The sequence below is a fragment of the Leuresthes tenuis genome, unplaced genomic scaffold (genome assembly GCF_036924035.1).
Source record: "Leuresthes tenuis unplaced genomic scaffold, fLeuTen1.0.hap1 SCAF_17, whole genome shotgun sequence".
Classification (NCBI taxonomy): domain Eukaryota; kingdom Metazoa; phylum Chordata; class Actinopteri; order Atheriniformes; family Atherinopsidae; genus Leuresthes; species Leuresthes tenuis.
In genome coordinates this window covers 9,742,760-9,762,530 of record NW_027325371.1, presented here as the reverse complement: position 1 = coordinate 9,762,530, position 19,771 = coordinate 9,742,760, and the positions used below count along the sequence as shown (strand labels likewise).

General features: G+C 38.5%; 5 protein-coding genes across 5 annotated transcripts; all 5 read left to right on the top strand.

Moving 5' to 3' along the window:
• The first annotated feature begins 1,530 nt into the window (after nucleotides 1-1,530).
• LOC140273742 (hemoglobin embryonic subunit alpha-like) lies at nucleotides 1,531-2,585 on the top strand. The gene is made up of 3 exons (XM_072369396.1): nucleotides 1,531-1,781; nucleotides 1,871-2,078; nucleotides 2,382-2,585. The coding sequence occupies exons 1-3, from the start codon at nucleotides 1,684-1,686 to the stop codon at nucleotides 2,508-2,510; spliced, it is 435 nt and encodes a 144-aa protein (XP_072225497.1). The 5' UTR covers nucleotides 1,531-1,683; the 3' UTR covers nucleotides 2,511-2,585.
• Nucleotides 2,586-6,046: 3,461 nt separating this feature from the next.
• LOC140273748 (hemoglobin embryonic subunit alpha) lies at nucleotides 6,047-6,872 on the top strand. The gene is made up of 3 exons (XM_072369402.1): nucleotides 6,047-6,164; nucleotides 6,255-6,462; nucleotides 6,678-6,872. Exons 1-3 carry the CDS (start codon nucleotides 6,067-6,069, stop codon nucleotides 6,804-6,806), a joined length of 435 nt encoding a protein of 144 aa, XP_072225503.1. The 5' UTR covers nucleotides 6,047-6,066; the 3' UTR covers nucleotides 6,807-6,872.
• A 4,226-nt stretch (nucleotides 6,873-11,098) lies between these two features.
• LOC140273897 (hemoglobin subunit beta-A-like) lies at nucleotides 11,099-11,749 on the top strand. The gene is made up of 3 exons (XM_072369567.1): nucleotides 11,099-11,190; nucleotides 11,286-11,508; nucleotides 11,587-11,749. Exons 1-3 carry the CDS (start codon nucleotides 11,099-11,101, stop codon nucleotides 11,716-11,718), a joined length of 447 nt encoding a protein of 148 aa, XP_072225668.1. The 3' UTR covers nucleotides 11,719-11,749.
• A 1,174-nt stretch (nucleotides 11,750-12,923) lies between these two features.
• LOC140272723 (hemoglobin cathodic subunit beta-like) lies at nucleotides 12,924-14,246 on the top strand. The gene is made up of 3 exons (XM_072368130.1): nucleotides 12,924-13,189; nucleotides 13,742-13,964; nucleotides 14,062-14,246. The coding sequence occupies exons 1-3, from the start codon at nucleotides 13,098-13,100 to the stop codon at nucleotides 14,188-14,190; spliced, it is 444 nt and encodes a 147-aa protein (XP_072224231.1). The 5' UTR covers nucleotides 12,924-13,097; the 3' UTR covers nucleotides 14,191-14,246.
• A 1,548-nt stretch (nucleotides 14,247-15,794) lies between these two features.
• Nucleotides 15,795-19,403, top strand: LOC140272725 (hemoglobin subunit alpha-1). The gene is made up of 4 exons (XM_072368132.1): nucleotides 15,795-15,840; nucleotides 17,751-17,978; nucleotides 18,197-18,404; nucleotides 19,182-19,403. Exons 2-4 carry the CDS (start codon nucleotides 17,884-17,886, stop codon nucleotides 19,308-19,310), a joined length of 432 nt encoding a protein of 143 aa, XP_072224233.1. The 5' UTR covers nucleotides 15,795-15,840; nucleotides 17,751-17,883; the 3' UTR covers nucleotides 19,311-19,403.
• Nucleotides 19,404-19,771: the final 368 nt, after the last annotated feature.

Genomic DNA, 19,771 nt, shown 5'->3' with positions numbered 1-19,771 from the left:
CAAAATATTTTATTCCATTAGATTTATACAGGAGAAAATACATTATCTGCTTAACTATACAGTACAGAATAACATAGTCAAAATCTAATCCAAATGGCCTGTGAAGATTTATCTTCGATGCGTTAAAATGAATGATCACAACCAGGCTGTCTGGCATCATGCAGCATTTCAGTTAAATGACATTACTCAACCAGTATTTATATCCAATAACATGTTCATTCTCATTTATTTGAGAATTCATACAGTGATTTTGAATAATGTTATAAGTTTACACAATTGAAGGTTAAACTGATGGTGTTTCTATGTATGTATGCATTTTTGTGCACTTGTTGGTGTTCAAGGAGTCAAGTTTTCATTCGGACAAATATTACATGTATGTAGGTCAATCAGTCAGCTTCTGAAGTTTCATGGTGATAGATTTTTAGTTCAACTTTTGACATGTGTGTTTTACATTGTGTCTTAAACTAAAACATGTCTTTCCGACTTTATTGCTTGTTTGTTCATGTCTCATTCATAGCCTCAATTATTTAAGATTTTATTCAGGTTATGATAGAAATCTTAAGGCAAATGACAGTACTTCCTGATTTATAGAGTAAAGAACAGAAATATCCAAAATCCTCTCAGTAAGAACTTTAGACAAGCATTTCAGAAAAATGAAACAGGAATTATCATTGTGGCCTTTCCTTATATTCAGATAACTATTGGGAAAATGTTGTTTTTTTGTTGTGTATATCTATTCAGGTACTACCTTATTTCTATGTTCAAGTATGAAATTTCAGTCAACTTGTCATACAAAAGATAACTGTTTATATGTAAATAGTCAGCTGGGAAAGTTCATGAATTTCTCCTGTAGAGTCTTAGTGAAGAGAACATACTCAACTATGCACCTGTGTGGAGATTTGCCAAAATAGTAGATAGAGAGTTTTATTTCTGTTCAATTTATGTGTTCATGTCGTCAGACTGTATCCAGAGGTCAAACACATGTGATTACATCTTAAAAGCACAACACGATCAGCTGACCGAGAACAAGAGTTATCTTTTCGCCATGTGTAAAGACCCACCCTTGGAGCTACTGTGTAATGGCTCAGATAAGACTTTGAAATGCAACATGTTATTGGCAGGGAAGGCAGAAATGACTTATTCTGGAAGGTGTCCAAATAAATCTAGTAATATTGCTTGGTTGCAGAGCCTAGATTTAAAATCTGGTTTGATAAGTGTCCTTTTCAGGTTTATATATTTTGTTTTGATGAAAAAAGGTCATGCCTGACGTGAACAAAAACTGAATTCAGGCATTTACACCAACTCTATTATTTCTTTCTCTTTTAGAAAGTGAATATTTTGTTTTGGAGGAATAGACGAAGGATCTCGTTTTCCTGTGCAAGCAGTTTAAAATTGATTTTTCTGCTATGTTCTAACATATGAATTATTCTAATAATAAAACAAATTAATATATGGTTGCTAAATTTCAGTGTACAAACGATGAGTTTTGATGTGTAGCTAAAAACAGATGCAGAGCCACTGCGTGAAAGTTTTGCTTATCTCAAACTCACTGCATCGCTTCGCTTGGACCGCCTCCCATCTATTATCTTGGGGGCGGTTCTGGGTGTGCCTGTGTTCTGTCTCAGACATAAAACCCTCACGGTCTTTACAGCTTATTGTACTCAACTAACAATCAGAGACAACATGACTAGCCTTACTGCCAAAGACAAGGAGACCGTCAGGACTTTCTGGGCTAAGGTGTCCGCCAAGGCTGAGGACATCGGCAAGGATGCTCTGGCAAGGTAAAAACAAGAATCAGACTAAAACTCTTAACTTTGACTAGTTTGTTTTTTACATTTAGCCACTCACTCATTTTCATTATTTTATCCAGGATGCTGATTGTATACCCACAAACCAAGACCTACTTCTCCCACTGGAAGGACCTGGGGCCCGATTCTCCCTCGGTGAGGAAGCACGGAATTACTGTGATGGGTGGAGTTGCTGATGCAGTGACCAAACTCGACAACTTGACTGCTGGCCTCCTTAACCTGAGTGAGCTGCACGCCTTCACTCTGCGAGTGGACCCTGCCAACTTTAAGGTGAAGATCCAAAGCTTTTAAGTTAATTTCCTTTCAATCTGTGCCACATCATCACATTTCCAGACTTGTAGTTGTCACTGGCTATTTTACCTTATGAAAGACTTTAACTACAACATACTGTTCCGCTCACTGCGATTTGAACTGTAATCATAATTATAGATACCTTCGTTCTAAATATGAGTACAGTCCAAATCGCAGTGAGCGGAACAGTGTTATGTTGAGTAGTGGGATGTAGGATGGAGGGTCAGGCAGAGAGCGAACGTTTGCAAACATAACATTGGTCTGATTATGCATTTTTCTCAGATTCTCTCCCACAACATCCTTGTTGTCATGGCCATCATGTTCCCCAACGACTTCACCCCTGAGGTCCACGTGTCCATGGATAAGTTCCTGGCTTCTCTGGCTCTGGCTCTGGCTGAGAAGTACCGATAAACAGCAGGAGAGGAAAAAAAATGAAAATGCATGATTTTTACTCTGCATATGACAAATAAACGCATCAATGCAAAACTTGTTGGTTCTTTTAGTTCATTCTGATGTCTAACATTTGAAAATCCCTGAGCTGTTGAAGACTTGTATAGTCTTGGAAAAAACTTTGGCTACATCATGTTCCTTTACGGTTCCAAGTTTTATCCCAAATCATTCCAAGTAACTGTTGACACTCCATAACGGAGCCAGCATATTGTAGTTTCCCGACATTTAACTTTTTTATTTCTAATGGAAATTCAGATATTTATGACATTATAACAAAGTAAATCAAAACATTTAAATGAGAATATCAATGTGAATAAACCGGAAAGGCTGAACCTGATTTTAAAAAAATCCTGTCACTATATGAGTAGCACGCGACACATGTGAGCCACGATCGAAATATTAATAATGATAGTAACAGCAATGAAAATAAAAGGAAAAAGACGAATGCTGTCACTGTTCACTTAAACCAGCAACAATAATCAAATATTATATGTACAAGTTGGAAAACGCCTTCATCGTGGTTTGCGTTTTAATATTGTTTTTAAGATCCTCTGTTTTCTCTTTTTTTGTGTGTGTTTCTGACTAACTATACTGATTAGCTATTTTCATGTGTGTTAAGACAAAATCTGAAGAGCTTCTAATTGAACGGTCGGTTTATCTAATGTACCCTACATCATCAGTCTGTGGGAACTCCAGGCAAGCAATCAGGTTCAGGTCCAGGTGAGCTGCTGTCGTCTTAAAACGGATTGCTCTCATTTAGACACGAAACGACAGCAAGCAATCTCTTTCTTTCTTTCTTTGCTGTTTTTGCTTTTCTTTATTTGGATTTATATCGTATTCTTCTTTTTTTATGCGTTATCCTTCCATAAATTATCACAATAACCAGGGACAGACAATATGTTTGACTTATGATTTTATTTACTTTTGGTGGTAAAGAAAATCCTCTGCTGAAGCTGCTGGTACTGCTTTCTCAAGCAGGATACCACCACAGCCAGGAACTTCTAAACAAGAAGGCCCTGACGTCAGCTGGGAAATATTGACCAATCTGAGTGGCAACCAAACTTGCCAGGCAGCAGGTGAGGAGCTTCAACACAACAAACAATGACAAGAAGATTTGGCGCTTTGATCATTAAACATGAATGTCAGAATCAGTCCAACTGAGTCTGAGTTCTATAAAGTTTGTCTGCTCGGAGTGTAAGCTCAGTTCATTGCATGCACTCTTGAAGTTGTTGATGTTCTTCACAGCTGAGGACAACCTTTTCTTGAACTTCAACCGTGGGGGTTGATTTGACACTAAAAAACACTGGCTCAACTTTAAAAAAAATTGTTGTAACAATTTGCCTTTATCTTTTTTAGTAATTCCAACTAAGTCATTAATGAGTATTTCCCATGAGACTTTTATAGCTGGGCTAACTCAATTAGTTTAGTAGGACCAACATGATTTGTTTTGTCCTCTACAAGCTTAATTATGTTGAACCAAATCAATTCTTATATCAAAGTTTTAGTGTTAATAAGTGGTCAAATTACTCTATTTAAGTGGCTATAACTCCTTTATTTTACTTTCCCTCTACTCGGAAAAGTCCATACAAATTGTTACCTCAATTTTATTGAGTATAAGTAACTTATTTCACTTAAGTCAGAATAAATTAGACATGGCAATTCCAGTTTTACTGTCAAAATGTATTTATTGTAACCAACTTCATGCGTATGTCATGGTCCTGAAGAATGATCCGAAGAAGAAGAAGAAAACACATCACTTAAAGAATTGTTCCATTTCAATGAAAAATCTGCCATATACTCACCCCTATGCTGGTGGCAGGTCGAGCAACTTTTTTGAAGCCATACAATCTTTCTGGAGATTCAGAGGAAAACTGATTGCAGCATTTTTCCACAAAAAAGATCTCGATTGTGACAACGAAAAAATGTTGAATTTCACAAAGTTACTTTGAAGACATGAACGAGCTAGCGAAAAACTTAGGACAAAGCACGCTGCGGACATTTCAATTTTAGTGTTGTGTAACTTGACTGAGGGCTGATAGTTACTTGCAGTTGCACATAAGATTAAGAAAATAAAAAAATGTTTACTCACCAAGTATATTGAATCAAACCCTGACCTTCACTCCTTGCGGCCTCTGGCTGTTGCTGGTGCAGTCTGGCAGCATAAAATGGCCATTGGTCACGTTCTCTGCTTTAATACATGCATACGTAATAGGAAGCTGCACAAACTTGATATTATAATACAATATTAAGTTTCATTAACTTAATACTTTTCTTTGTTAAGAGAAGGCAGAAATGCTTATCCAAAATCAATTTATTTCTGAGTAAAGACATCTTTCTTCACTTTTAATTTTGATCAACTTCTTGTTATTAAGTTAACTTAATAAAACAATGGACATCAAATTATATTTTTTAGGCTGAAAAACCTCATGTTTTTAAGTCATACTAACTAACCTCCTGAATAATTTCTTAGAGTGATAGCAGTACTGTAGAGGTTTCCAACGCAGCCAAAAACAGAGTCAGACAGATCTAGAGAGACAGCCGATGAAGCATATCACTTGTTAGGTACTAATTGAAGAGTTGCACTTTCCAAGGAGATAAGGATCTCTATGCAAAATGGCATGGATGCCTTGAGAGCCGCACGGGACGTACGATGTCCTCATCCATCCTCAACTATCCATTTGACCATTTTTCTAGCTCTTCCTTTTTCTGTATGTGGTGCTCACCCGTTCGGCACAAGATGCGATCTTTAAAGGAAACATGACTGATAGCGCGGTGGGATGGACAGGAAGATGATGCCACTGGACCACTGATAAGACAAGAGCCTATATCTATGATGTTAACGAGAAAATAACGAGAGTTATTTTTTCCTTTGTGGCTTATTATTATTTTAGGAAGCAAAAACTGATCAACTTCCTCTGCAGCAAGGTGAATGATCACAAATAAAAATAAATTAAGGAAGCTGCCTAAATTTCAATATCAAGTTAAGCTGAGAAGGTCTTTAAGGCGCTGGTTGGAGCTTTGTTATCCTGCTTGAACATGTGACCTAATTTTAGCTCAACTCTGCTGTTTTGTGATACCTTATCTAAACCCAAACCTTCCATTGTGTGTGTGTGTGTGCGTGTGTGTGTGTGTGTGTGTGTGTTTGTTTGTTTGTCAGCTATTAAACCGCCAGTAGAAAATGTTTAATGCTTTTTATTCAGATAAAATCCCCGACGTGATTTTCATAGCATCACTAGAATCAACACTATTATTTATACCCTTCATTTTTGGAAAGTGATAGAGCATTTTGTTGAGGAATCATTCCTGTCATCTGATTGGTCTAACATTGCTTTACTTTATATATACCTTTTGAAAATCAGCTCCAGAGTCGAAAGAATTTTGTTTCTGCTACGGATACAGTATGACTTTAGCAACATCATATCTATTATCTCGGGGGCGGTTCTGGGTGTGCCTATGCTCTGTCTCAGACATAAAACCCTTCACTGATCACAGTTCTAAACTCACAATCAGAGACAACATGACTAGCCTTACTGCCAAAGACAAGGACACCGTCAGGGCTTTCTGGGCTAAGGTGTCCGCCAAGGCTGAGGACATCGGCAAGGATGCTCTGGCAAGGTAAAAGACTGAAAATTTACTAAAAGTCTTAACTTTGACCGATTTATTAGTTTATATTTACATACTCACCCACTGTCACGTTTTGCCCAGGATGCTGATAGTATACCCACAAACCAAGACCTACTTCTCCCACTGGAAGGACCTGGGCCCCGATTCTCCCTCGGTGAGGAAGCACGGAATTACTGTGATGGGTGGAGTTGCTGATGCAGTGACCAAACTCGACAACTTGACTGCTGGCCTCCTTAACCTGAGTGAGCTGCACGCCTTCACTCTGCGAGTGGACCCTGCCAACTTTAAGGTAAAGTTATGACTCCAGTAACTGATGTTTTCCTAACTGTCACTTGAAAACTCTCTGGAATAACTGTAGAAACCAAACTGTCACGAATGCAGGCTTGTTTTCTATATTAAGTACGGTTTAAACAATCCAAACATTTTTGGTACAAATCCATCATGTACGACATGACGTGCATGATCTGCATTCATGACATCTGTCTGATAATTCATCTTTCTCAGATTCTCTCCCACAACATCCTTGTTGTCATGGCCATCATGTTCCCCAATGACTTCACCCCTGAGGTCCATGTGTCCATGGATAAGTTCCTGGCTTCTCTGGCTCTGGCTCTGGCTGAGAAGTACCGATAAACAGAAGCTGAAGGACACAGCAGCATGATCACTCGCGTGTGAAGAATAAATGCGTATACAGTGAAAACGTTGTCTTACTCTTTGTTTAATTAATTTTTTATTAATTATTTATTCAGTTTTATTCATGTCCAAAACGTCGTGTTGTCTACCCAACAGCACTCAGGGATGAATCAAAAGAATTTTAAACTCAAGAAGACACAAACATTTCTAAGTTGTATGAAACAAACCTTCACTGAAACTCAGCATCTAATAACATATAATGACTTCGTTTGTGTGAAAAGAACGTAGATAGAATGTTTCTTGGAAGCAAAGTTCTAACAGTGAGTGCAACTTGGTGCAAAAATGTATTCTGTTAAAACAGCAAACGCTAAACGACAACAAACCATGTAAAAAAATATGCCATGGCATTCACGGTCGTGTACCAAGTAGCTTAAGTGATTATATGAAGCACGATTGAACTCAAACCAGCGCATTTCCTAAGAGTGAAGGTAGCGTCAGACTCAACCTGAATGTGAAATAGCGACATTGGTCCACAGTTAAATGTAGCAGAATATCAATAAAGGCTCAAAAAACCCAAAACTGAACGAAATCGTTCAATACTTAAGGCTGTTTTTTTTTCAAAACCGTAACACTCATATGCCTTGAATTACTGAGACTGCCACAGCTGCTCAAAAATGGTAAAATGACATATTCAGTACCCCAAACCGTCACATGCAGGTACATGTTTTCCTTTGCAAATTATAACCCATTTATATTTTTAATTTCGTGAAACTTAAACATACATGATACTCCACAACTTCAAAGATCAAAGAGGGACGTAGGAAAGGTCAATGGTGGCCGAAAGATGTGTGCTGTCGAGCGTGGAAGTCCTATTCGAGTCCCATTGTTGTCCAATTTAGCTGTCAATCACGGTTGGTTGGGGGAAGATATAAAAACGGCATCATTAGATATTGATACAAATCTGGTTATGATTAAAACATGGTTATGCTTAAATGTGGACAGATATATGCTTACAAGCTTACAAAAGAACAAAACGTTACCTTCGTGATGACACCGCTTTGACACGTTTCTCGTGAAACTTTGTCATCAGCGTCTCCCCAAGCTTACAGGCCATTTCATTGTTTTCTAGTGTAACGAAAACTGGATTGTTACAAAATCCAGAATATTTTCCGGTGCAAATGTTGTTACTGATCCTTTTTGTCAGGACTGTGCTTCTTGGCGCTCTCCAGGGTCCTGATCATCCTGCTTGTGAGTAGCCTCTGAATGCCATCCAGCACCTCGGAGGGCTCTGCAGCACGGTGCTGACAGGGACACTGTGGGAATGCAGTAAAGATAAACTAATCAAGTACTTCTCCGAAGAATTACATTGTTTTGCCGGTAAATGATTATTTGATCTTTTTCATTTTGGTCGTACATAGCTGACTGTTGTGGTGCACCCAGAAATCACCAGCAGGTGGAGCTGCAGTTGATGATTTATAGCTTGTTATCACAGCATTGATTGCAGGGCACTACATAAAGTAGGATCAAATTATTGAATTTATGACCATGCTGACATTGTTTTTTATTAAATTTAATTTGATTGTTGAGCGTGCTTAAAGTGGCCCAACATATGTTTAGGGGGCTATTTCAGCTTTCTGAGTAATTTCTATACAACGAACCAATGGTTTTCGAAGTCTGAGACAGTAAGTCTCCTGTTAGATAAAGTGTAGAAAACACATTCAGTTCACCTTTTGGCTCATAGCTGATAAATTCCTGTATGGATCATAAAAATGTTTGTTTAGTCCCATACACAGTTAGCCAACAAGCTTAAGTAACAACAGTTTGCTGTCTGACATAATGAGACTGAAATTTATTAGTTTCTGAAAAACAGTCAAACTCCCCAGTTTGATTCAGCAAGTCTTTTGCTGAATCATGCATGCTCACCTCCATTCAATGAGCCTCCACCGCCACAGCCTCCCACAGTGGAACATATTTCTGATCAGTTTGCATCCAGTCACGAGCATTTTTATTAAGCAGTTATTCTTTGTACATGATCATATTATGATCTTATCATTATAATATTAAGCCATTATTTTTATCCAGTTTGAGATATATCTGAGTTGAAATAAGTAGAAATGAACAGAAATAGAAAGGCGGACTTTGGCTACATGTTGGATTGAGTAGAATTGAGAATTGATGAGAATTTCATCAAGCTAAATTACACTGTTCAGTTACTGAGCCTATGGTGGAACATTTTAGCAACTTTCATAGTGCTTCAAAGTCTAAACTATACCGTCGTTGACAGTCATACCTTAAATTATAGCTATTTACTATTTAAATGAATGCATCAATGAATAAATTAATAAATCACATATTTTATTCAATTAATTATTTTAAGTCAAGTGCATCTATACAAGTTAGAACCATTAAACATTTTAGGGGTATTTTTTGCTTTTTTTCCACAGTTCCAAACAGAATGTGTAAAAAAGAGCAGACACAGCAAGCCATCCCTGACGTCAACATGGTGATGGCAGCATCTTTCTATGGGGATACTCAGTGACATGTTTTGGAAGACTAATTGAGCACAGGTACACTCAAATATGGATACAGATGCAGAGCACCCCTGGAAACCTTCTCCTGAAATCCCAGGATATCCCATCAAGGCAAAATGTTTACATGTCTGCAAGTAAAGAACCACCAGCGCCAACGAAGACGAAAAAAAACCTTTTTTTTTCAAAGAAACAGTTGAACGAGAGTCTAGAACTGATTTTGTAGAGCAGCTCCGGAAAGATGTGAAAATGATGGGTCACGGAAATTCTGCTTTAAACTTAGTTTCCAAAAGGAAGGTCCTCTAAACATTGAAAATAACTCTCCAGAAGACTCAGAGCTGCCTTTTCTGAAGGTGCATTATGCAAATGTGATTATCCAATCTTTCAATTTGTCATCTACATTTGAAGTTCACATCAAAATATAAACAAAATAAGCTTCTCTAACATTATTCTTAACAATTCAAAAACCCTCCTGATTTTTTGTTACCTTAAAGTTGGCATGATCCACTCGGAGCTTAAAGACATGAAGCTCTCCGAGGGTGCTCAAATGATCGACAGGACTATCTATGTTCTGACTCAGATCTCCCCAGTGCGCAAAATAAATCTTGGTCTGAGGGTAGACGACCAACATTCTAAAGGAATGTAATCAGAATTAATGTAAAATGCAACATTAACTAATGTATATCAATGTGCATGTCATCATACATGATTACGGTTTCAGCACCCAATTTGTCTGCCTTGCCCTCTGCTTTGGCCCAAAAATCTCACCAGTTTCGTATCCTTTTGCAGAGACTCATGGCTGAGTTTAAGTTAGCCGAAAAGTGAGGATATATCAAAAAAGCAGCTTGAGTTGTTGTGTCACGGTGCTTTAATTTCAAATTAAACGGCACCATGCCAAAGTATCAATTCCAAACGTCTGATAACGAAACTGACAGACTTTTTTTTGTTGTTGATAAAAGTACCACACCTCATATAACACGTAAATGCTACGTAAATGACAGTTAGTTACAAGAAATACTGGAGGCTTTCTTGTCGAAGGGGGGGAAATCTACAATTGACAAGTTTGTCAGTTATTCCACACTTGAAAAGGACTGTTTATACGTCATTAGCTATTTTGTTGGGGAAAAAAGTGACAAAATACACTGGTCAAAACTTTGGACACACCTTCTCATTCAAAATGAGTAATATGTGTTCAAACCTTTAGTTCTGTAAAAATTCACAACGTTTCGCAAGAATCATGAATTGATTGATTATTTCTATCATTGTAAATCAAACACTGTATTGTTCAACTGAAGGGCAATTTTATCCTATTTGTCAAATTATTTGTGGGAAGATGATTGTAAGATGTTAATAGGAAGATAATTCTTGTGTCTTAAGACCGCATTTTCCAAAGTGATCCCACAGTTAAATGACCTCTGTGATGGTGTTGGTTCAACTATATGATTACTTTAACATAATTTGAGACAAACACGCGCAAAATAACAGTAAAAGACATTATCGACCTGGCGAAGGAGGGAAATACTTAGCCAACTGAGGACACATCACTTGACTGCCCTAAACGTTGCCAAATTGCAAGAGTAAAACGCGCAATGCTTGACGTATATGATGTCATTAAATCGCGAATGGAACCTGTCCAATCAGAATCCAATGGATCTGCGGTATGGAGCGATTTGAAATGAATAAATACTGCCGTCATAAACATCTAAATTCAAAGACCAGGAAAGCTATTTCAGAAAAGCGCGGAGAGGCTGCTACACCGTCACCATGGTGGAGTGGACAGATTTCGAGCGAAGCGCAATCACCTCTCTGTGGTCAAAAATTGACGTTGGGGAAATTGGATCCCAGGCTCTGATCAGGTAATTAATTAACTCCTTTCAGTAGATAAAATTATTATCACTAATGCCAATATTGATATTACACGCATAAATGATTATGATTCTCGTCCATCCAGGCTCCTTATTGTGTATCCGTGGACTCAGAGACACTTTGGGTCATTCGGCAACCTGTCCAACAACGCTGCCATCCTCGGAAATCCTAAGGTGGCCCAGCATGGAAAGACAGTAATGGCTGGGCTGGAGAATGCTGTGAAGAACATGGACAACATCAAGAATGCCTACGCCAAACTGAGCACTATGCACTCAGAGAAGCTCCATGTGGATCCCGATAACTTCAGGGTATGTTACAACTTATACCCTGATTGATTCGATTAAACAGGCAGGTGCAACTTTATCATTTTCCTTACTTCGTTTCAGCTTCTTGCTGAGTGCATCTCCGTGGTTGTGGCCGCCAAGTTTGGCCCCAGCGTTTTCACTGCTGGTTTCCAGGAGGCCTGGCAGAAGTTCCTGGCTGTGGTCGTTTCTGCCCTGGGCAGACAGTACCACTAAAGACCAGGAGTGACAGCAGCGCAGCACTCATCCAAGTTATCATTCAATAACTGCCAGTTGTTGCCATCAAACCAATTAAAAATTGAAATATGCAAGACTCTATGTATTTTACTTTAAAAGTTTTAATAATTGTTGATTAATGTTTGATTTTTAGATTAAGTAAAACCGTTTTAATTGCCAAGTACCAGACATAGTCTTTTGTAAACTGATGTAAGTATTGCCAATCTTTAATTAAATTAATTTGATGTTGACAAAGTAGATTCAGATTTCAGTCAGAGTTTTAAGGAAAACTATGGTGTAGCTTTTTGTAAATGCAACAAGGGGACATTGAGGTAAAAATGGACATGGTACTATCATTTACAAGACAACACATACAATATGTTGAAGGCGACGATAACGTAATAGTTGGTTCTATAAAAACTACATTTGGAGTTAGAAAGGAGTCAGCCAATCAGGAAAAGTATAGTCCAGAACCATGGAGGTGGATTTTTGATTTAGAGAAGTGTGTAAGCCATGCAGGGAATTCAATAAACATACAGTAGATGGCTTGATGACAGCAGTACGTCATCATAATTGGCTTTTGTCAAGGTGGAATCTGCTCATGGAGCGCACTTCCTCGTTACTGTCATCCAAAAATCCAAAAATCAAGCTATTGATGTGGCCACAATTCCATGCACTCATGGGGCTCTCTGGTAAGAATGTGATACAATCCACGGAAGACGCCAAGCTATTAGATCATGTTAATACGTCAAGGAATCTACAGGACCTGGAAGCTTCTTGCATAGAAAATTAATCAAGCGCCATAAAAAAATAGAGGGCCTTATAAGTAAATCAGGCCTTTTTGTTACCGATTCTCAGGCTTTTACAAATTTTAGATTGAATATCATCGATATTTAAAGACGTTATGCCCGATCATTCACAATTTATTCAAAGAAAATAACTCAACTAACAAATTCAGCAAAGCGAGGACAAATGTTATTCCAACCACAATTAGGTTCTTAAGATCCAGTTGATAAGAGGTAATAAAATCAGAGAAAAAAGTCATAATCCGTTAGTTTTTGCTCTTAAAACTTCAAATGAATTAGGTCATTTGGTGCCAAAACACTAATGAAAAAACTGTGCATGATGGCAATTGCAGTATTGTCGTTCGGATCATTTATTTGGGCGGGGTAAGTCTGAAAGCCCAGATAAAGACAGTTTATGGCACAATCTAAACTTAGCAGCTGGTGGCAGCTTGCTACAAACAAGACGGGGGCAAACTTCATGTTTGAAGACATTATACAGCTTCCCTAAATATCTCGATGTGTTTTGTACACTAATTGGTTTAATGTGAGGGGGGCCCGCTTAAGAGACCGACTGTTTATTGATTATATGGCGCCATGGTCAAGTGGACAGACGAGGAGCGCCGCACTGTCAGATCAGTTTGGGAAAAAGTTGACATTGATGAGATTGGACCGCAAGTGTTGGCAAGGTAGAGTTAGATTTTTAGTTATTCGTCTTTAAAGCACACAATTTAGTGAGGTGGAAGGTGGTTGTTTGCTTTTAGATCGACCTGGTGGCGTAGAAATGTTTGATTTATGTTTATTTTGCTCAATATGTAAATGAGTAGATTTGCAGTACAGATAGGTTACCTATTTAAGTATCTATAAAGTGTTATTTATCTGACTGTTTTTGTCACCTCCAGCTAAATAATAGTGCCTTGCTTGTGAAGATAAGATCTCCCTTAAATGAAAGTAAATAACAGGGAATTTTATTTTTGTTCCAAAGGGAAGCAGAAATATTAAAGAAATTCATTTTCAAAGGTTATTTAGGTTATTTACATGCCTTTCATTCATTCGGGGCATTTCAGCACCAGTCACAGCCCATCTCAAAGCAGATTCCATTGCTTGAAAATTACTTCCATTTCCTTTGGCACCCATATGGATGGTTACATTCTTACGTTTTTTCCCAGTTGTCAGTTGTGTTTTCATAGTTATGTGTTTGCGTGATGCAATTGCCAGTTTCACACTTCTCATATTGACAGAGTTCTGATTGTCTACCCCTGGACCGAGCGCTATTTCGGTCTGTTTGGAGATATCTTCACAACCACTGCAATTTTGAGTAACGCCAAAGTCGCCGCCCATGGGAAGGTCTTGCTGAAAGCTTTGGACATAGGGGTGAAGAACATGGACAACATGAAAGAGGCGTACGCTGATCTGAGCAGGATGCACTATGAAAACCTCAACGTAGATCCTGATAACTTCAGAGTAGGCAATACATATCCTTCATCTAAAGTTACAAATTGTTTAAGTGATACATACATCCGGACAGACCGGATTCATTATGCTTTCGTTTTATCCGCAGCTGTTGGCAGACTGCATCACCATTAGCGTCGCCTGCAAACTCAAGAGCAACTTGGGCCCTCAGGTCCAAGCAATCTGGCAGAAGTTTCTTACGGCTGTAGTCGAAGCTATGAACAGTCAGTACAAATGAGCATCAACACGCAGTGTTGGGTTAATTATACGAATAAAATTAATGTTTTAACCCTTGCCTGTTTGCTATCTTATCTTTGATGTCATAATCGTGAAATGTAACACTTCAGTATGCTTTATAACTGAGGAATTACTTTAAATGTGGGTTTTATTAATTTAATGAGTGATGGCATTCTACAAGTGTGCATTCAAATAGCCTATTCAGTCACGTGTTGTAGTTCTTCATTCGGGATTTAATGACTCCTAGAGGCTTTGATAGGTACTACAGGTTATTAAGAAACTAATGTGATTATTACAGGTCGTTCACTGTGGTTTCAGTTACAGATTCAGGTGAGCAACAGTCAGCTTCTTCAGATTGCAACATGCTATTCGTTCTGATTGGGTAAAATATAGCCGAGGCATATGTTTAAACACAAAGTGCGTCAGATTTATTGCTTTGTTTTAGTGCTTGGGGTAAGGCTAGAGTGTCTGAGTTGGCTTTATTTTTTGGTGGTTTATTTATGAGGCAAACTTTTCACTTGTTTATTATGAGAGGTACGTTAGGAAACTCGCTATCGCATTACTCGACACCCTGAGATTACAAGTTTACAACAATGAAGCTATACTGTTAAATTATTACATTGACGCTAAAACATATATCGTGTTTTGATTTAATTAGTAAATGCTTGGATTTTGATTCATGAATTTTTATACATGAAGTATCTGAATTGAATTATGTTATCGTCAGAGATCCGCATCATAGCAGCAGGGTGTTCTCAGGTCCTTCCAGTACAAAGCAGAGGATATTTGTTCAGAGGTCTTTACGAGGCTGTAATATCATGAACCTATCAATGAGCCTGTTTTTGTAGGTAAGAATATCCCTTTTAATCACAATAGGTGTGGTAATGTTTTGGTTAAAGATGCTATGCGATCTCTAAACGATTGTTCTGATGTAAACACTTGGACAGGTGTGACCCTCCAAGTTGGGATGCATTCATAAATTCATTGGCGATATTTCATAGGACATCGTTTATCACGTGAGATACAAAATGTTAGATTCAATAAGAATATGAAAGTATACGTCTAGCCTGCGGTTTGTATCTCATTATTTAGCTTTTTATTTTTTGCAAAGACCAACAAGTTTGATGTTTTAGATTTTTTAAAAATTTTTCTGACCAGGCGCACCCCTCTTATACTTGATATTCTTTCATATCTTTGACAGCTTGACATACGATATATGTGGAGAAAATGGTAATATCAGTTTCCCTGTGGGCAACAGCATCTCACAGGAGTCCAATGAATAAACCGGGGTTTATCCTCGCATTCCACATTTATAAAATCTTGACCGTGGACTAAGGTTCTTCTCACAATTGACTGAATTGACCAAATACACTGTTGAAAAAAAAACAGTTATGCCTTGAAATACGGAAATAAATTATAAGGAAACAAAAACACAACTCAGATAGAGGGAGTGTGTTTTCTTCACGAATCGTCAAACACTCACACTTGTTGCTATTTTTTCAACATTGGAGGGGTGCTGTCCTCTCGTGACTTATTCTGGTGCAGAGCAGCGCCAGGACCTCAGACAGCTCCACAGACAGCTCCACGTGGACTCGGGCAGCTGCTGGTTCAGGACCTCCGGTGTTCCTGTGATATACTTTCTACAGCAACGGTGTACCTCATTTCGTGGTAACCTGAATGTTTGTTATTCAATTAAATGATTTAGGTCTATGTTAAACTGTGAGTATTTAAGAACACTAAAAGTATAGTGGAAATGTATGGGTTATTTTTCTGACCACAAGAGGGCGCCACAACCTTATAATAGAAACCCAAAGGAATCAAACGTCTTTAACAGTCAGGAAAAGCTAATAACTGAATTGTCACACAGTTATTTCAAGTTAGTACAGTTGAACCTTTTTAACCACAAGTGTGGTGAACTTTAATCAAGCTAAGGAAACCTAACAGACTCTGGCTGTGGTGGTATTTGCTTCGCAATATTTGCAAATCAAGTTTGTTGTTATAAATCCAAGAAAAAAATAAGTAATTTATATTTCCAGTGCTTGTTGTCAAATTACTGCTTTCAAGTTAGTTGTTTTTTTTTTCCCATGAGCACAATGGTAACTGAATATAGCAGTGGATTATGACTTTACCTTTCATGGTGCAGATTACAGAAACAACCCAAATTCTGTTGGATGAATGACGCCACAGCTTATTCATAACTAAAAGAGCTTTGTCGTTTGTGCCTTTGTAGGTGAAAAACATTGAATGTTTTTACATAGAAAGTTTTTACATGCGCCAGTCGCAGTATTGTCATTGAACCATGAACAGTCTAGGGGGGTGCAGGATTTGCATGCTGCTAAAAAAAGCACTGATCCCGAAAATTCTTTAAACCTCTTAAAAATCTGCAACCTTTTCAAAAGCACACAAAGGCGATGATCAAGTCCAGTCTCGGCCTGAAGATGAGTCATGAGCTGAAGGTGGACCATTTTTTTCTGGGCCTGCCTGGCAAAGATGAAGTCCATTAGACCTCTGAAGTAACGCTCAGTGCATTAAACCTTTTTCTGACTGTATGGCGCGTGTCTCTAGACTTGCACGGTAATATCCTTTCTATCACGCCTTCTACTTTCCACCCAGTTAATGCAGAAAAATCTGCTTGCAGCGTATTAGTTTACCGGTGTCAGCATTGATTTTTTTAAAAAAGGAATCCATATCAAACAGTGGAGGGGAAGGTAAAAAAAAATGCTCACATTATTAGAAGTTACAGCAACAGATCTGGTAATATGTGGGTCATCAGGCTTCTATAAATCTCTGCTCTGCCGTAATGTTATCGCAAGAAAACCTCACGTGACGCATATTGACACTGATAAAACCATACGTGCAATTAAATGAAACAGACAGCAAGTGATATCTTCGACTTCAAATGCACTTGTGCTGCCAAGTGAGGCTGCTGCTTTCACTACTAAAAACATTATCTCGCTCCCCTCCGCGGATCCGCCCCCTGACGTTTAGATAAGGCAGGAAACACACTTATTGGCAACAACCGTCACCGCAAATGACCCAAGTCATCATGTTGGTATCCACTGATAACCAAAAATGTATTAATTAGAGAAATTAGATTTTTAAATCAGGATTGCTGGACTGTCATAGGCCACATTAGATTTAACTTCGGTCAAATCTTCAGGCTGTTAAAGAAATAACTTTGCAAATGGCTAGTTTATGGGGCTGATTTACTTATAGTGTTTCATGGCATGTTAATACTTTTATACGCTAAAAATTGATCAGTCAAGGAAAATCCTCCTGTACGGAACTTGAGAAGGAATTTGATGCACTTAGCCTTGAATGAGCTCATGCAATTTTGCAATTGAACTTCAAATCTCTGATTTCTGTCTCTTGTTTATAAACCAGCTCCTACAGATTTTTTCTACTTCCTGCCCCTGATGTGTGTGTGTTTTGAGTTCTCTAATTGTTTATTGGATCAAATCAATATGAAGTATCATATGTGAAGCTCTTCAAACAGTCATTTATGATCAACTGTTGGTTAGAGCCACTGTGACCGATGTGCTTTCGTTTATCTCCTGCTAGCTGTACCAGATCGCTTGGAACCTGTCCAAATGCACATATCTTGGAGGTAATTCTGGTGTGACCATGCCCTGTTACTTATATAAAACCCCTTGTAGGTTTGTGTCTGTGGCATTCAACCCAAACAACCTGCAAGATGAGTCTCACCACCAAGGACAAGGAAGCAGTCAAGACCTTCTGGTCTAAAGCGGCTGGCAAGGCTGACTTGATCGGCTCTGACGCTCTGTCCAGGTAAACATTCAAGATTCAAAATGTTTATTTGTCATATACACAATAACAGACACAGTGGTTATTATTTGGTAATGAAAATCTTACTTTGCGACTTCCCAACCAAAAGAACTATGTTATTGCAACACACCACACTTTTTTGGCACCACACTCATTGATACAGCTTGATTTAGCTTGATTTATTTTTGATTAATTTGCTAATTCACATATGTTTTCCCCAGGATGTTGGCCGTATACCCTCAGACCAAGACTTACTTTTCCCACTGGAAGGATCTGAGCCCCGGCTCTGCCCCGGTGATGAAGCACGGAAAGACCGTGATGGGTGGAGTTGCTGTTGCTGTGACCAAAATCGACGATCTTTCAGCAGGCCTTCTTAGCCTCAGTGAACTGCATGCCTTCACTCTGCGAGTGGACCCTGCTAACTTCAAGGTAAAGAGTTTAACACCTGGTGGTGCTTTGTCCTTGCTCTGTAGCTTCAACAATTCTCACACAGTCTCAAAGCCGCCAGCCGTGGCAAATCAGATTTGATGAAAATATATCTGTCACTATGAGGAGTTTCCAAGACTTTTCTACTCTCCTCTTTCCTCATATTAACGCATGGGGTTAAGGGGTTGCATTTCATATAGATTAGAAAAAAATGGTCTGTGACTGCTTTTTACGCTACAGTACCCTGACTGGGACTGAGCTTTCGGGGTAACTCTTTCGGTTATGTGTTGCACATGGATCCAGGTTTTTAACAGCCTCTGCTGGTAAAGATTGTAGCACTTCAGAAAGAATGTAGGCTTTTCAAATAGAACAGCATTTCAGAAATTGGGCACACAACTCACAGAGAGTTAGTTCACCCCCAACAGGAGGATACGAATATTTCAACATTCATTAAAATATGAATGCTAACGTGTATAGGAACGCACTCTGTGCCATGCCTAGTGGTCATCGTCGAGTAAACATTCAGATTTAAAAAAATATATATTTTTCATAACATTTAACACCATGTGACCTTAATGAATGGCGTTTTTACAAACCTTTCACTTGTCAAGCTTTAGCGTGGGCACCCGATGCATCTCTTTCTTGAGGTAATTTATTAAACAAACATGTTTAAAAAGGAAGGTAAAGAGGGGTTTATAATCCTGCTATTCCGGATATGTTTCGCGAAACTGTTTGGTCATTCTTTTAAATACATAATATATTGATATCATCTTTTTACAGATTCTCTCCCACAACATCCTTGTGGTTATGGCCATCCTGTTCCCAGATGACTTCAGCCCAGAAGTCCATGTGGCTATGGACAAGTTCCTGGCTGCGTTGTCCCGCGCCCTGTCTGAGAAATACAGATAAATGGCTCAGGACCAGGAGCAGATGATGGACAGCATAACGGTCTTAGATACACCGTGTCAGTCTGAATCTGAATAAAAGAGCAAATTCATTGAACGTGTCCTGTTTTCTTGAAAAAAATTATGTGATTTTGCTGTATTTCTGCTTGTTTGGCAGATGTAAAGGGTTTGAGGTCAGCAACACACTCCATGAACATGCAATAGTTCACAATTTAACACACACGTAAATTGTAGTTTTGAAGAAGCAGGTGTGATTTTCAGACTCGGTCCAGGAAAAATCTAAAAAACTCCAATGCATCAAATTGGAGAAAAAACGTGAAGTGATATTAATATTACAACTTGTCTGTTTGACCACATTTCTATAGGTATTTGTGCCCATTATGTCCCAGTCGCAGGGCTGCCATTACAACTAACGTCATCTTGCATTACTTCTAAGTAGTTAATAAACATACCTGTAGAAACTCA

Bases quoted from the DNA above. Each gene is read 5' to 3' on its own strand.
- LOC140273897 (XM_072369567.1), top strand. From the start codon at position 11,099: ATGGTGGAGTGGACAGATTTCGAGCGAAGCGCAATCACCTCTCTGTGG. The intron at 11,191-11,285 runs GTAATTAATTAA...TCGTCCATCCAG, and splicing joins GGATCCCAGGCTCTGATCAG to GCTCCTTATTGTGTATCCGT. The intron at 11,509-11,586 runs GTATGTTACAAC...ACTTCGTTTCAG, and splicing joins TGGATCCCGATAACTTCAGG to CTTCTTGCTGAGTGCATCTC.
- LOC140272723 (XM_072368130.1), top strand. From the start codon at position 13,098: ATGGTCAAGTGGACAGACGAGGAGCGCCGCACTGTCAGATCAGTTTGG. The intron at 13,190-13,741 runs GTAGAGTTAGAT...TCATATTGACAG, and splicing joins GGACCGCAAGTGTTGGCAAG to AGTTCTGATTGTCTACCCCT. The intron at 13,965-14,061 runs GTAGGCAATACA...TTTTATCCGCAG, and splicing joins TAGATCCTGATAACTTCAGA to CTGTTGGCAGACTGCATCAC.
- LOC140273742 (XM_072369396.1), top strand. From the start codon at position 1,684: ATGACTAGCCTTACTGCCAAAGACAAGGAGACCGTCAGGACTTTCTGG. The intron at 1,782-1,870 runs GTAAAAACAAGA...TATTTTATCCAG, and splicing joins GGCAAGGATGCTCTGGCAAG to GATGCTGATTGTATACCCAC. The intron at 2,079-2,381 runs GTGAAGATCCAA...CATTTTTCTCAG, and splicing joins TGGACCCTGCCAACTTTAAG to ATTCTCTCCCACAACATCCT.
- LOC140273748 (XM_072369402.1), top strand. From the start codon at position 6,067: ATGACTAGCCTTACTGCCAAAGACAAGGACACCGTCAGGGCTTTCTGG. The intron at 6,165-6,254 runs GTAAAAGACTGA...CGTTTTGCCCAG, and splicing joins GGCAAGGATGCTCTGGCAAG to GATGCTGATAGTATACCCAC. The intron at 6,463-6,677 runs GTAAAGTTATGA...CATCTTTCTCAG, and splicing joins TGGACCCTGCCAACTTTAAG to ATTCTCTCCCACAACATCCT.
- LOC140272725 (XM_072368132.1), top strand. From the start codon at position 17,884: ATGAGTCTCACCACCAAGGACAAGGAAGCAGTCAAGACCTTCTGGTCT. The intron at 17,979-18,196 runs GTAAACATTCAA...TGTTTTCCCCAG, and splicing joins GGCTCTGACGCTCTGTCCAG to GATGTTGGCCGTATACCCTC. The intron at 18,405-19,181 runs GTAAAGAGTTTA...ATCTTTTTACAG, and splicing joins TGGACCCTGCTAACTTCAAG to ATTCTCTCCCACAACATCCT.